The sequence below is a fragment of the Mastomys coucha genome, unplaced genomic scaffold (assembly GCF_008632895.1).
Source record: "Mastomys coucha isolate ucsf_1 unplaced genomic scaffold, UCSF_Mcou_1 pScaffold23, whole genome shotgun sequence".
NCBI lineage: Eukaryota > Metazoa > Chordata > Mammalia > Rodentia > Muridae > Mastomys > Mastomys coucha.
Window position 1 is genome coordinate 68,438,359 of NW_022196906.1, and position 16,328 is coordinate 68,454,686.

General features: G+C 39.9%; 1 protein-coding gene across 1 annotated transcript in view; it reads right to left on the reverse strand.

Moving 5' to 3' along the window:
* Positions 1-16,328, reverse strand: part of Unc13c (unc-13 homolog C) — a 465,433-nt gene that overhangs the window by 251,144 nt on the left and 197,961 nt on the right. The window contains exon 8 of the mRNA XM_031344063.1: positions 11,774-11,993. Coding sequence (XP_031199923.1) covers positions 11,774-11,993 — 220 coding nt within the window. The remainder of the gene's footprint in view (positions 1-11,773; positions 11,994-16,328) is intronic.

Consider the following 16,328-nt stretch of genomic DNA (forward strand, 5'->3'; position numbering starts at 1 on the left):
TAGTTGTGTTGAATTACAAACAACAACAACAAAACTTCAAAACCTCTTGCATGCGATCAGTCAGATATCACATAAGACATGTAAGTATTTAATGACTCTAAAAGAATTGAGAACTGGATTGAACGCAAGTGGCACATTTCAACTGTAGACAAATAATGCAGAGCTCACCCAACTTTTCTCAGTGGGATGGACTGTAATGAAATGCTGTTTTATTTACATTAAAGGAATTTCCATACCACACATACATTACATATCAAAATGTAGTGAAACATTCACCTGAAGTTCTTCTTTGCAAACAGCATTTGGAAACCACTGGTCTGGATGCTATAGCAGCACATAGCAGGCAGCACACTTAGAGCCTCACCAACAAACATATTTATAGTCAAATGGGCTAAATTTCACTTTCGACCAAATTCTTTCATTTTGTTTGTTTTGTCATCGCCATCAACTTCCTGGGTATTGTGTGATTCACAAATGCTTCTGGATCTGGAACATTTCCCAAGTACCATGTTTGTGGCCTCCAACTTCCCCATCCACCGGAGGTATCCTCACTGCTAGGCATGGCCTCCTGGGATCCGAATGTGCACGTGTGTGTGTGTGTGTGTGTGTGTGTGTGTGTATGCCTGTGTCAGGGCACACATGGAGATGTCAGAGTCTGTTCTTTCTACCATGTGGGTTCTGGTGATCAAACTCACCTTGACAATGTTGGTTGAAAAGCACCTTTATGTGCTCTGCCATCTCACCCACCAGCCCTCAAACATATTTAAATGAGAAGATTAAAAAAGAATGAATCCTAATTTAAAGAACATTTGAAATATTCTACTCATCTGTTAAGACATGCCCTGTAACAGCTGTGTATTTGTAAATTATGTGCCATTAAGTAATTAAGCGTGTTTGTAATTTACCAGTAACAGCTTGACTATACAGTGCATAATTCTTACTCAGTAAAATATAGTTAGTTAGGCTGAACTACGTGTCCACACTACCTAACAGGAATTTTTGGCTTCAAGTATTAGAATGTTCCTTAAATGTCAAAGATGAGTAGAAAATACCTGCAAGATTCAAAGCATCTAGAGAAACGTACTTGCTTGGTGGCAGTCACATTAAGATATTTGAAGGGTTAAAGGTAGCATGAAGATGGTATTCATCCCCTGCCCTTATACCCAGAAGGTTAAGATCTTAGCCACTGGTTAGTCCAAAAGCTCTAGAAAGAATTCTCCAGTCCTGTATGGTCAAGGGCCCTGGGCTTATATTTCTAAATTCAAGAGGAGTTCAGTGCTATTCACACAGCAAATGCTCACATAAGCAGCAACTACAATTTAAAGCTAGAATGTCAAGAGATTCCTTATGCCAAAGCATCAAATCTCCGACAATTAACTTTGAAATCTCTTACCTCTTCTTTTGATATTGTAGTTGTGTTCCTACTTGAATACGTATGGATTAGTCAGATCTGTGAACTGAAATTGCCAATTTGGGGAGGGAAGGCTGACAGGAAATTATGTTTAAGCCCCTTATCTGTCATTTCCAGAGAAGATACATAGCTTTGAAATTTTTCTGCGTTTACATTTTGTTTCTGAAGAGCTTCGATCAGAGTTTCAGATATGAATTCATAATTAATTTGGCATCTGATTTGCGAGCCCCTTTCCTTGTTCATCATTGTTCATCAAACACATTTTTTAATTTTTCAATCAGACTGTGTTTTTAAGTTGTTGCAATTTGTCACAAATTTCTAGTCTTTTGGGCTTATTCTGTTTATTTCAAAGTAATTTCAAGGTAATCCGTGATAACTGCAAATAAGCATTTATGTAAAGTCTTTCAAAATACTCTGCTAGCTTCCTGAAGTAGCAAGACACCGATGATCAACAGTAGCTGAGGTCAAAGGAGATGCATCCCAGCAAAGATCCCATCATATAGGACTCGATGCCCCATGCAGCCTCCATCTCCCATCTAAAACTGCTCCTTTGTGGACAGACAGTGTAGTTACACACAATAGAGCAGGGAAAGAATTCAGCTTAGAAGCAAGCATCCTCCAGTCAGTGAGAATTCAACCTTACATAGAAGGGAAAATATTCCACACAGGGAAACTGGTTTCTTTCTATGTAGCTTCACTATCAACCAGAACCTCTTTCTTTCTTTCTCTCTTCCTTCCTCCCTTTCTCTCTTCCTTCCTCTCTTTCTTTCTTTCTTTCTTTCTTTCTTTCTTTCTTTCTTTCTTTCTCTCTCTCTTCCTTCCTTCCTTCCTTTCTTTTAATTTTTTACTTATGATTTGAAGGATATGAGTTTTCATGTGAAATTCATAATTTTGTATTTCACAATTCTAGTATTTTTCCAAATAAGTAGGTCTGCCTTCTTCAACTTCCCCATCCTTCTCTCCTTTCTTTCACCTCCCTTACTGTCTTTATGTGTACATCCTTGTGTTTATACACTTTATGTGTGTTTATATACTTTGTGTGTATATTCTTGTGTGTTCTTAACCTTTTCCTTTGTTCTCAGCCCCATTCTGTCCTCATTTACTTAACAAGTGTTCCACATACCTCTGCAGTCTTCAGGTTTCCTGCCTCAGTGCATTACCCTCTATTCTAAGAACACATTTTTGTGTTCTCCTTAAGAGAAATTTCAATCCTCTCAATCCTAATGATCACATTTTCTGTCCCTCACTACAGAAAACAAAAGCAATGGTCAAGCCCCATTTGTCGCATTAGCACCTTAATGTGATGTAATTATTGTCAACCTGTAAACACTCAAAGGTCCTGTGTTTAACACTCAGAATGACCTGAGTGTGTGTGTGTGTGTGTGTTTAGAAAATAGCATGTGCTTAAGAGATACAGATGCCAAGCTAGTTCGTGAAGGAATTAAAGGTAAAAAGACAGTCATGAATCATCTGCTTCTTGCAGACGGTGCCCTGGGCCATAATCCTGGAGGGAGGACTCCCCATCATGCACAATAATTAAAGTGCTAAGATTGAAGTTATGAAGAGAAAACAAGTGTCCCTTGGCTTCAGATCTGGAATTCATTGGAAACAAAAGTTCTATTCCTATCACCAGAAAGCTGAGCCAGCTGAACCTGAACTAGATTGAGCTGCCCAGTCTATGCATCTCACAGTTAGGGCAATGCAAAGGCAAGTAGCCAGCTAACGTGGAAGGGATGTGTTAAGAAGATAGCGTGGCAATAAGTGAGAGGCATGTAATCCGCGTGTTTGGGGTAAAGAAGGGGTAAATCCCCACCTGCCAGGCACTAGCTGATGTGTTCCAAAGGTTTGTGGTTCCCTAAATGTCAGCACTGAAACCTAATCACTAACAGGACAGTGTCAGAAGGTGGGCATCCAGGAGAATAGGCAGGTACTGAAGGCAGCTCTGATGGATGATGCTCTTATAATACAGGGCCAAGGGAGCCCTTCTCCACTTAATCCTGTGGAATACAGAAGATCAATAGTTGACAGTGGGACAAATGTTGGGGTACCTGGGGGCTGATGCAGTGAGAGGTGGAGTTTTGATATTCAGCATCTACCTAGTGTATGGTGATGTGCTATAGAGCTGCAGAGGAACCAGAATATCATCCTTTTGCATTTGAATTCTTCACTTTCCTCTCCTCTCCTCTTCTTTCTTCCCTCCCCATTCTCTTCCCTTCCCTCTGCCTCCTTGCCTCCCTCTCTCTTTCCCTTCCTCCTTCCTTTTTCCTCCCCACTTCCCTTTCTTCCTTCCTCCCTCCCTTCCCTCCCTCCTTTTATTTTTAAATGACAGGGTCTCATTTCCCAGGCTGACCTTGAATTTGCTATGTAGCTGATCATGTTCTTGGACTTCTGATCCTCCTGTCTCTACATCCTGAGTGCTGGTGAGAATGTCATACTATGCATGGTTTTTATGAAGTGCAAGGTACTGTACCCTGGGACTCTCATTACTGCTTACCAAGCACTATGAATTTGATCTTCACTTCAACTCCCATAGTTACTTCTTCACCCTAAGCCTTGGCTGCCTCATCCATAGGCAAATGGGAACAATGGTGATATCTCCTTTAATGAGGTTAGGTAAGAATCAAGCTCAAGTAGATAGGTAGAGTAATAAATAATGATAGTTAGAGTCAGCTAATGATAATTAAATGTGGGATTTTAGAAAGCCAAAAGAGCAAAGATCAGAGACATATATCAAAGTATTTCATCCTAGCAAGGAACTGAAAGACTTTGAGCTCCAAAATTACTGTAAAGCATCCATGAAGAGTCATGCTCAGTACCTGCCAAAGGCTACTGTCTCCATAGCTATTAGCCAGTTGGGGTCAATACAGTGCTTAAAGACAAAAGACATTAAACTCCAAAGAACCTGGAAAATTTAGTTGGTTGGTTTGTTTTCAGACACCTAGAAACCCTTCCACGCACTTGAGGTTAATAGACCCAGGTGGTGGTGGGTTAGCATCTAGGGAAAGCACACCGGCTATCATCTGAGACATCTGAGACATCTGAGTACTGCTTTTGCTGTCTAGCAGTTTGGAGCATAGAAACATATCTTTCCCTGTGACATCATGTGGGTGGTCTTCCTTGGATGCCTGTTTTCTTTCTGGGGAATCATGTAGGTGGGCACAGAGTTGGCATCGTCCCACCCTTCCCATTAGTTGCTTTGTATCTGAGATAACCCTAACCCTCCTCCTTTCACACGCTTTCAGTCTCTTCATGGAACAGACCTGCGACTCCCCCAGAGGCCACCCCCTCTTCGGAGACTCAAAGCTGCATAACCCACAGTTCTTGCAAACAAAGGCCTAGATAACTGGGGGAGCTGCGGTGTGATGGAGAATCTCTCCCACCCCTGTAGGTGGCTCCGTGATGAAAATGGGGGCATGTGGGCAGGGGGCCCTCTCATGAGGAACTGCCACCTTCTACAGAAGTGATTTGGCTGTCACTGAATCTGCCCCCAAGCCAAGCCCTAACTTCTGCTACTCTGGCTCTGCTCGTATCATCCCCACTGCAGTTAAGCATCCTGACCAGCAAATGCAGTCTCCTAGGATGAGTTTGGGAAATGCTTTCACTAAAATAAACAAAACAAAGCAAAACAAAATCAAAAACAAAAATGAACAGGATGAGTTCTTGTATCTCATTGGTAATTCCTGAGATTTCCCATTTAGTGCAAAGAAATATCTTAATGGCTTAAGGGGACAGATCAATAATTTTTAAATGTGCTCGGTTTTTCAAATATGTCAAGGCAAAATTAAGGGAGAGCTTAAAGAAGGAAAGATATGGTTTTTTTTTTTTTTAATTTTCACATTTAGTTTCTTCACATCCTATTCAGAAATGAAAACAAAAATCAAAACAACAACCACAACAAAAACAAAAACACAAGAACATATGAAAAACTTCAAACACAGGTTTCTTTTTGCTTAGGTTCATCCTTAAATGGCCTCTGATACCCAGGAAGTTTGATACAAGCAGCTCAAACTGCTGCTGGAGGCTGCTGAAGGCATACTGATGCACCATGCTACTTCCTTGTGGGATGTGAACGTGTCCTAGGGTACTATCTTCCACCTGATGCCCCTGTGACAGGATGCAATAGGGTGAACAGGCTTCTTCATTGTTTTGTCCAAATACAGACAAAAGAAGATCACTAGGCTAAGCACCAGACATCTACTCTGAGATGAGTAGACACTGTTTCTTTAGGAGGTAGAGGTCACTCCATGTAATCCTACTGTCCTAAAAGGTGAGGCTTCTGTTTGGGGCTGCTTGGATCTATTATTTATCTATCCATCCATCTATCTACCTATCTGTCTATCTGTCTGTCTGTCTGTCTCTATCTATCTATCTATCTATCTATCTATCTATCTATCTATCTATCAAACAATACATAATGGGTTAGAGATCATTATGACATTTTAAAGTTTATTTGTGTGTGTGTGTGTGTGTGTGTGTGTGTGTGTGAGAATGCAGATGCCCACAGAGGCCAGAATAGGATGGAAGATCTCCTGGACCTGGAGTGACAGGCAGTTGTGAGCCTCCCCATGTGGATATTAAGGACCAAGCTCAGATCCTTTGCAAGAGCAGTGACTGCTTTTAGTCACTGAACCATCCTATCAGCACTTGACATTTTTAAACTAACGGTGTTTGTATGGTTCTTCCCCAAGCCCATCTCTGCATCCTCTTGCCCCCGATCTCTGCTTGTGACCTCCATCTTACAGACTCATTTTCTCATCTCTGTCCCATGTTTTCTTTACCCCCATCCCATTCTTCCTCATCACATATTATTTCCCTTTCTTTGTTTCCTGTTTAAATTTCTGGGCCTCACTTTCATCTGTTTGCATATAGACATCAGAGGCTAGGATCTACATATGAGGGGTGGCATAGCTTTAAGATCTGTTTTGTCTTTTATCCCGTACACACAGGACAGTTGATTCTGAGGTAGATACATCATGGACTAAACCCAGAAAATATAACTCTGGGATGTCTCTATGATGATCATCTATGGATGATCTCTGTTCTTCTGCACAAAGTCAAGTGGTTTGGAATAATGGGCTCTACAAGACCTTGCAGATACTGTGCTCCAGACAGGGTCTAAAGTGGCCTCATGTTCCTTACTCCTGAGAAACTGCCAGCTGCCACCTCCTTCACCATAACAGGATGGAAGAATGAGTGCTGAGGCTCCATGCACAGCAAAGCACAGGCATGCAGGTGCTGAGTAGGATTGAAGAGAAGTGATTCTCCTTTCATTCCACCTCTGTCCACCATAAATGTAGCCATCATTGCTGAAATATCACTGAAGGCTAATATGGAAGCATAGCAGGCTGGGCCCATTGCCTACTTAATCTTTGTGAAGTCTGGTCAAATCTGGGGTAGAGGTTAGACTAATGTGAAAACATCGTAAACCAGAAAATGGAAGTTTGTAGGATTTATTGATTTTTTTTTTCCTTCAGGGGAAATGGACTTTCCATCTAAAGTTTTTCTCAACTTTGCCACCTGTTCTCTTTTCCTGAATTTTCTCCTAGGTCCTAGGACAAAATCAATAACATAATTCTCCATGGATACTTTTATGTGTCATAATCTTGACAATTTATTCATAAAATAGCATCATGATGTTGCATGGGCATGACTTTACTTCTTTTTTGACTTTTTCCGAGTTGGATGAGCTATTTGTTTTGTAGAGGAAGTGAAAATTATTAATACTAAATAATTTTCTTATAAAGTACTTATAAATGCTGCTCATTAGTTTTTTTTTTATTTTAAGTTAAATTAGCTTAAAGATTACCACTTTGTTTTGAATCACCTATTACAAAAAGGCTTGAAGTTTTATGTCCATTCATGCAAGTACCAATCAGACAAGCTTCAATAATTTGCCAAAGTGTTCATGTACACATGTTTGTATGTACAGGCTTGGGGAAGGAGAGAGAAAGACAGAGACAGAGGCAGACAGACCAATAGAGACAGGGACAGAGACAGAGAGACAGAGAGCTTTTAAAGCCACAACTATGTTCCTTCTGGATGTTAGCTGGTTGTGGAAGCAGGTATTATTAACTCTCTTTTATGTGAAGAATGAGGCTAGCAATGTTTTAAGTGGGATATCTATATCACTTTCTTCAAGGATCCTAGTACCTCCAGAAAAAAGGGAAGAAAAATAAATTTTTTTCTGGAGGTACTAGGTACTTCCAAGCTGGAGGATAGGAAGGAGTGCTGTTGAAGTCTGCTCAGAACACACAGATGTAGTATCTGTGAACTCTCAGCAGCTGTGGTCATCTGCACAAGCCCTGCTCTGGGTGGGCTTGCCAATATTCCTAACTGGGTGGAGAAGAGGCTCATAGACAATTCCTTTATATGAAGAACTATGTAGCTAAGGGTTGTATGGGGGAAAGGTCTTAATTATCATTTATTATTATTTATTTAAATGGTATAGACACTGGTCAGTTGCCTTTGGTCCAGTAAATAACACCACTCCCATGCTCACCCAAGCAGCTATAATTAAACTCATTGGCCACACACATATATACACACACATGCACGTACACACACACACACACACACACACACACACACAGAGACACACACACACACACAGAGACACACACACACACACACACACAGAGAGAGAGAGAGAGAGAGAGAGAGAGAGAGAGAGAGAGAATTGAAGGGGACCATTTTGGAAGAAGTGATTCAGAGGGAGGAGGAGGAACAAGAGATAGTAACAGGGGAAAATAACATGAGTGTACAGTATATGCATTTATGAAACTGGCCAATATCACTTAATTCACACAAAATTAGAGTAGCAACAGAGTTGGAGGTCAGACCTTTGAAATAGAGTTCAAGGCTGTAAACTGCCAATCATGTCTATTAGCATGCATTGGGTATACTGCAGGCTTGCTTCTTCTGTGGCCTTATGTAGGCACAATTTCCTTCCTGCTCCCTCTTTTGTGGCTGACCAGAGCCTGTAAAAGCTCCTCTCTATCCACTTAGTTTTTTAATGGGCTCATTGTCACCCCAAGGTAAGTTGATTCCACTGTTACTCAAACTGATTTTATCCTTAGGACATTGGCTCTCTTTGTGCTGTTGAAAACTCAGCAAGACTGTAGCTGGTGGTGTGAAGGGTAAACTGCTCGGCTGGGTGTGCATGACAAGCTTGAGGACTCCTGAGGGGAACCCTGGGAAGCCCAGGCCAGCGTAGCATAAGGTCTAAGAAGACAAGCATCTAGTGAAAAAGCAAAAAGCTTCAAAGTATCAGGTTCAGGGGGTCTAGTTAGTTAGTTTGGACCAATTTTACATATTTATTTGAAAGTTAGGAAAGAACACTGGTATGTGGGTCCTGAGATCTGGTTTCTAGTTGAAACGTTGCCTGAAGTAACTATTCAGTTCGTGATGGACACCAAACACTCTGAGCTCAATAGTCCACTGGGCTCTTCAACCTAGTATCTCCAACTGTGTATGGTTATACAGAAAGATAATCATCAAGTCAACACAGGCTACTTAAATTTTTATTTATTTATTTATTTATTTATTTATTTATTTATTTATTTATTTATTTATTTATTGTGTTTAAGTATTTGGCCCGTATGTAGTTATGTATGCCATATGTGTGCCTGGTACCCACAGAGGTAAGAGGGTATCGGATCCCTTGGGACTGGTGTTGAGGATGATTACAAGCTACCACGAGGGTTCTGGAACCCAAACCTGGGTCCTGTCCAGGAGCAGTCACTGCTTTTATTCATCAAGCTATCCCCCCAGTGGTCTTCTCCTACCTGGTGACTTTTCATTGTAGTCTTTAATGCCTTTACCCATTGTTTATATCACATTTATTCATTAATCATCACTAGAGCTTACATAAGGGTTAAGTTATAGAGAAGTAAATATTGTTTACTTTCTTCCAAGAATAAATCCTCTACCCATGGGGATGCTCAATATATTCAACCTATTTAAGTGTCTCAAAATATCATGGTTGCAAACATTGGTAATGGGACCACAGAGGGAGAAGAATCAATAACCAATTTGCAAACAACAGAAATAGCCAGATCTTATTAATGCTGTGAATTTAAAAGGGCTTATATTAGGACACAGAAGCGTGGCATAGCGTCAGTGGAGGAGACAGACGATATACCTTACAATGCCTGCTTGCTGAACACTTGGTGACAGACTCTGACCTTATGTGATATTTGAACTCCTCAGGAATTACTATGGACTAAAACACATGTTTTGTGGGATGCTGGGGCCTTGTTAGTTTAGGATCCAACATTATGTGCACATTTTTGTTGTTTCTATATTTGAATCTTTTCTATATTTTGAGGATGATCAATTAAACTAATTTGAACCAGGCATGATGGCTCACACCTGTAACCTCAGCACTTGGGAGGCATATACAAATATAAACTAACACCAACTTCTTGGTTAAAACAGGAAAGGGACAGTTCTTAAGAAAACGTCCCTGATTTTGGAGAGAGATTTTCAAAATTTCTTGTTAGTTCTTAGGGAAATCTGCAATGCTAAATGCATATATTTACAAAACTCCATTCTGACCCATGTGGAAATGTTGATTTTTTTTTTTTATAGAAGAAACAAGTCAGAGTTATTAAAGGAAATGTCCCCTCCTGGATTGTCCACATCTATCTTGATTATTATATGGCATTTTTAATTCTTCTAACTTCTCCCACTTACCTGTGAATTCATAACACAGCACATAAGACATAAAGGCAGAAGAATCAGGAGTTCAAGGTCACCCTCAGCTATGTAACGAGTTAAGTCTAACCTGGGTTACATGAGACTCTGCCTCAGGGTTTACAAAAGAGCAGAGAGGTGCATGAGCAACTAGATGTTTTGTTAAGACAACATTGTCTTACCTTAACCTAGCTTTAGTCTGATCTACCTGTGTTAGGGGAAGGTTCATGCACAGAGGACATGAGGAAGCTCTATGTCCAATACTGACAGCAGCTAGCCAACTGTCACTAAATCTCCAGTCTCACACTTCTCTCTGTCTCACTCAGTTTCAGGCAATCCATGAGCCTTACCCTGACTGCAAACAGAGGGGGCCAGACAGTAATGTTGCCATGAAAAGACATTGTATTGAAAACCAGAACTCATATAAAATAGATTTCTTGGATAACATTTTTTCAAAGAGAATTTCTGAATAAAGTTCAGAGGTGTAGAGCCAACTTATGCATAGCCAAGAGAATGGAGGGTAGGCATTTCTGGAGCTGCTATCAAGTAAATAATTGTAGACAACAAAATTTAAGATAAATTGTCAATAAAAATCAGAGTGAGTGTGTCCATTCAGAAGCATCAAAGGATAAAGAGCCTATCCATGTAGGTCTACAGTATACCTAGAGTCAACACAGACTATTTCATGCAGCCTTCTTGATAAATCAATAAATATCTGAAATAAATTTTACTAGCTATATTCATTCACATTGCCTATGGTATAGCTAGAGTCAACATGGACTAGTTCATGTAGCCTTCTCAGTTCACCTCTGAGGTAAATTTTATCAGCCATATTCATTCACTTCAGGGAAATAGATTTGTGTGAGATTAAGAAACTACCGCAAGGGCCATATGCCTAGCTGCATTTGCCTTTAACATTTGAAGACAAGATTCCCAATTCCAATATCCATGCAGATGGATACCCATCAGGCAGTGAAGATAAAGCTGGGAAAGCACCCCATAGCTCTAATTTCAGGAGTGTGTACCGGCTCCAGTTTAGGTAACATTGTATATGGGCATAATCACACATAACTATTAACCAAACACGCTGGAGGTCACTTTGAGGTTCTACAGTTACTGAGGATATTCTTTCAGCCAAGGACTACTCCCTCTAGTTCCTAATTCAATCCTTTGGAGATGCTCTGACTAGTTTTCATTGTCTGCTTGGCACAATCTGAAGTCACCCAGGGAAAGGAAATTTCCACTGAAAAATTGCCTCAATCATATTGGCCTATGGATATATAGGAGTGCCCAGTCCACTTTGGCGGGCACACTTCCCTAGGCTTTCTAGGAAAGATAGCTAAGCATAACCCAGAGAGTGAGCCAATAAGATACATTCCTCTTTGTTTTCCACTTTAGTTTCTTCTTGAGTCTCCATCCCCATTTCCCTTAATGATTGACTGTGATCTGTAAGATGAAATGAATCATTTCTTCTCCATGTTTGATTCAAATGTTTTATTACAGCAAGAGAGAAGTGAACAAGAACAGAGGCTATACCATCAAGTCTACGACCAGTCGGCCACCAGTGGCTCATCTACATATATGGTAGGAGAAAGCCCATGGAATATGTTGACACAAAGGGATTCTAGTGTGAAGACACATTGCAGGCTCTGCAGCCTGAGTACTCACGCTGCAGACAGTCGGCATTGAGCAGGTCCTGACACTTCTCGTGGCATTTCACCCCACACTCCAGGCACTTCATGCCTTGCCTTGCAATGCCCCACAGGAGCCCCTCACATTCATAGCAGTAGGTGGGAGTGGTAGCCGTCCAGACCTCGAAGTTGTGAGGAGTGGTGGAAGAAATGGGGTAGATCAATGCCTGCAAGGTCTTCCTGAAGACATGCATTTTCTGCGAGTTTGAGAGTGAGAACAAGGGAAAGCAAATCAGTGGATTTGGGAAACTTCAGCACAAAATAGACCATTTTATCATTTCTCTGCTGAAACTGCTATTTTGGGAGAGCCTTTGATTTTGATGTAAGTAATGATTTTTAACCTGTCATTCTGCTCATTTATTCTTCTGTTTCAAAGGCCAGTTTGGTTGTTTTAACTAAAGAACTCCCCAGTAGTCTTACAGACTGCAATAGGCTCCATTTGTATACAGGTTTTTCTACAGTTCCCCATAGTTCTAATCACCTGTTCATGACTGTGCTCCACTATACCACACATGGAGAGCAAGGATGGATATCTTAACACTCACAACAGTGCTCAAAGCCTAAGCTAGGCCCTGTCTTATTAAATCAAAACACTAATTTATATGACTAACTTTAGCCTTAGTTGACTTATAGTAAAATTACTAAGAACGTTGAAAGCATTTTTAATGCTAACCGTAACCGTCTGAACATATCTCCATGTTTTTCATATTCCACCCAGACCCTTCTTCCCTGACTGGGGGACCTTGATAACACTTCACCTTCAATGCTTTATGTAATTTATTCTGCAAGGAATGATTTTCAACACTCATTACTTAGAAAAGATTTTTTACCAACTAATTCATAAGAAAGTTCTTGGTGTAGATAAAAGCTAAATGTGGTGTTCTCCATGGTGCCTGGTACTGTCCAGGCAGATGACTATAATAGCTATTGGTGGATCACAAATATTCACTGATGATTACCCAGAGTTATTTAATAGTTTTAGTTCTAGTCCTGACTTCCTTTGGTGATGAACAGCAATGTGGAAGTATAAGCTGAATAAACCCTTTCCACCCCAACTTGTCTCTTGGTCATGATGTTCCACTGTAGCAATAGAAACCCTAAGACACTAATCTATTTTAAACCTTTGAAACCTTTCTCAACAAAGACTACATTCTAAAAGACATGCATATTTTCAAATGATAATCAGTCACATATGCCATAACATAATTAATCAAATAGAAAGAAACTAAAAACAAAAGTAAAAATTATATAATTGTTTTTTTTTTCAGATTTAGGCATGGTTTGATGAATGCCTTTATAGTGTTTTATCTACATAAAAGTAGAAAAACAACAATATTATTTTTATATTTCTTAACAGATTTTAACAAGGAAGGCCATTTTTGGTGGGTGCAGACAGTCCTTAGACTTTTTTAAAAGATTTATTTATTTATTATATGTAAGTACACTATAGTTGTCTTCAGACACACCAGAAGAGGACATCCAATCTCATTACAGACGGTTGTGAGCCACCATGTGCTTGCTGGGATTTGAATTCAGGACCTCCAGAAGAACAGTCAGTGCTCTTAACCACTGAGCCATCTCTCCAGCCTATCCTTAGAGTTTTTAAAGGGGAGTAGGGATTGTCTTATGTCCTGAAAAGCCTCTGAAGAAAGGAGAGGGAATAGGCTCCTCAGATCCTAAACAAGAGTTTGGTTTAAAAATCTCTGTGCTGAGAGATAAATCGAGGTATACTTTAATACCTTATTTCTTGAAGTGTTAGGACACTGGACAGAAATAAATAGCCTTCTTTATTGTAAGTATCATAAAACTATAAAATGACTGAAAAATAATCAGACTTCTCCCCAAGAACAGTGAGTGGTTTTATAAGCCATCATCAGCATTCCATCTGCCACTGTTAATAGATATATCAGGAGCCAAGCTTGGCTGTCTCTGTGGCATGCTCTTCCCTGGTTTCCTGCTACACTGTTAACTGGTGAAGGTCCATTTTCACAGCACTCTACAGGGTTCCCTGCCATAACTGACATGAGCATTTATTCAAAGTCAAGTCAAGAATTAGTGTTTGAATAACATGGTTACAATTGTACAGGAAATGACTGGATGTAGGAGTCATACAGCCACTCTCAAATAACATCAGGTTCTGGTGATTTAAGGCACATTTGGCACAGTACCTCACTCTTGAAAACAGTTCTAGAGCTCAAGAAAAGGGAAGCTCCTGAGCCATTTTGTCTGAAGCTAGTTTAATATGGGTGTCGCAAGTGTTCAAGGATTTGACAAGCCAAAGGTTATTTTGATTTTTGAATGTAAATATATACATAAAAGGTACCTATACACACATATATTATATATGTTATATGGCATGCAGATAGACATATACTATATACCATATATTTATATAATGTATACAACAGAAAAACAATATGTTCATATTAGAAAACACATTAAAAACTCCAGGCCAGGATAGTACTTGTAACTCGCTCTAGGTCTTCAAGTGAGTAAACTGTGGAATTATGTTCCTAAGAATCTCAAGCTAAAGACTGTGTTGAGAAAGAACAGAATTGGAATCTAAAGTATAAATAAAAGGAAGTTGGGGTTGACAGCCAGTGGCAAAATGTAGGCTTAGTGTGTGAGAGACCTGGGGACAATTCCTAGCATTGCAGGAGAGATGTCTCACAGAGCTGGCTGCTTTCGCAGAGGACCTGAGTTCAGTTCCCAGCAAACATATACTTAAAAAACAAACAAAACAAAACAAAAAACATAACCTTTAAAAGAACAAATGCTAGACCAGTAGAAGTACTTGTGACTAAGACATAATTTTAAAGTGTATCACTATGGCTAATTTCCACACCAGCATTTCTAGAAGGAAATCCAAGCCTCATCTGCCAGGGGACAGGGAGGCCAGGGAGGCCTTCCTACGTATGAAGCAGGACTGTTTCTAGTGTTGCTACAGACACTAGAGCCCTTCCTTTTTTGGAAGAGATGGCTGTCCTTTTGACTGTCTCTCTCTCTAATACTGAAATGCCACTGCCTGCTGTTCCTCAGGCAGCCGGATCCCTCCCTTCATGCACAGGCGATGCCCCCGTCCTTCCGACTGTGAGTACCCAGAAGGACTTCAGAGATGCAGCATGGAAATCATTCATTTCAGCATTTATGTCATTTGCCCATGTAATGACCGAACCCGACAGCTTGTCAGGAGTGACATTTAATATGCCTGCTCTACACAAGTCATATTTCATTACCTTTCAAGGCAGAGGCCCCAGGGAAACGAGCTTGGTGGATTTGAGAGGAAGCTAATGCAGACCATTCATCTATCTAACACCCCCAGATAAGTTCTCTGCTCAGGGCTCCTTTGAACAAGAAAGTCGGTATTTTTAGGTTGCTGACAAATAGATTGATGGGTAATTTACTGAAGGGAAGATGTGTTCCTTGTCTTGGGTCTCAGGAAACTCAAGGCATCCCACTGACTTATCCTGTTTGCTGAAATAAGTCTTCACATCTCAAATGAAATGGTATATTGTAGTAGCCAAAGGATTTGGAAACAGGCTTTTTGGTTGTGATTTTTTTTTGTATTGTTTTGGGGTTACCAGGGATTGAATCTAGGGACTAAGAATGAGTAAATGCTGCCACTAAGTTACAATACAAGAAGAATGCCACCTTTTAAAATATAAGAAAGTCAAAATACAGAAGTTCTTAGTCAAATCCTTCAACTTTATTTCCTCGAAAGAAAATGGACAAATTACTTGGGATTCCATGAGTTTTTCTCTTAAACCAGAAGTAGAATATTTCATGCTATATTTAAATTATACTTCAAATATTACAGAAAATCATAAACCTGATAGGTAAGAAAAAACCCGAGGATATAGTCACAGTATTTTTAATCCTGTGCCACAACAGAAAACATATCAAGATGTATCCTAATGTGTGTAAAAAACAGCAAGGGTTTCTCCATCTCTTCACAACTCTGAAGGAGCACCAGTGCAATGAAGTATCTGTGTGTGTGTATGTGTGTTTGTGTGTACATGTGTGTATGTGCATGTACATGCATGTATACATGTATATGTGTGTATGTATAGATGTGTGCATGTATATGTGTGTGAGTATGTTATGTGTGATTATGTGTGTATGTATATGTGTGTATGTGTGTGTCTATATGTATATGTGTATGTGGATGTATATGTGTGCATCTGTATGTATATGTGTTTGTGTGCATATATATGTGTGCATATAAGTATATGTATATATGTGGGAGGCTGTATTCTGATAGAAAAGTCTAAGAAAGAGCTGAAAGTTGTAAGAAGACAATTACAGGAAGCAGAGAAACAAAATATGAAATATGTTGTTAGTAGAATCCAGGTACAGTGACAGTTAAAAGGAGATAAGAAATGTTCACAGCATGTTTGTCCTGTGATGATGACAGAGAAAGAGAAATTGGAAACATTAGTTCCAGGAAGATTATCATGTTACCTTGGGTCCTGAGACCCAAGACAAAGAACACATTTTCCCTTCAGAAGTAATTAGGTTCAGGGAGAACCCTG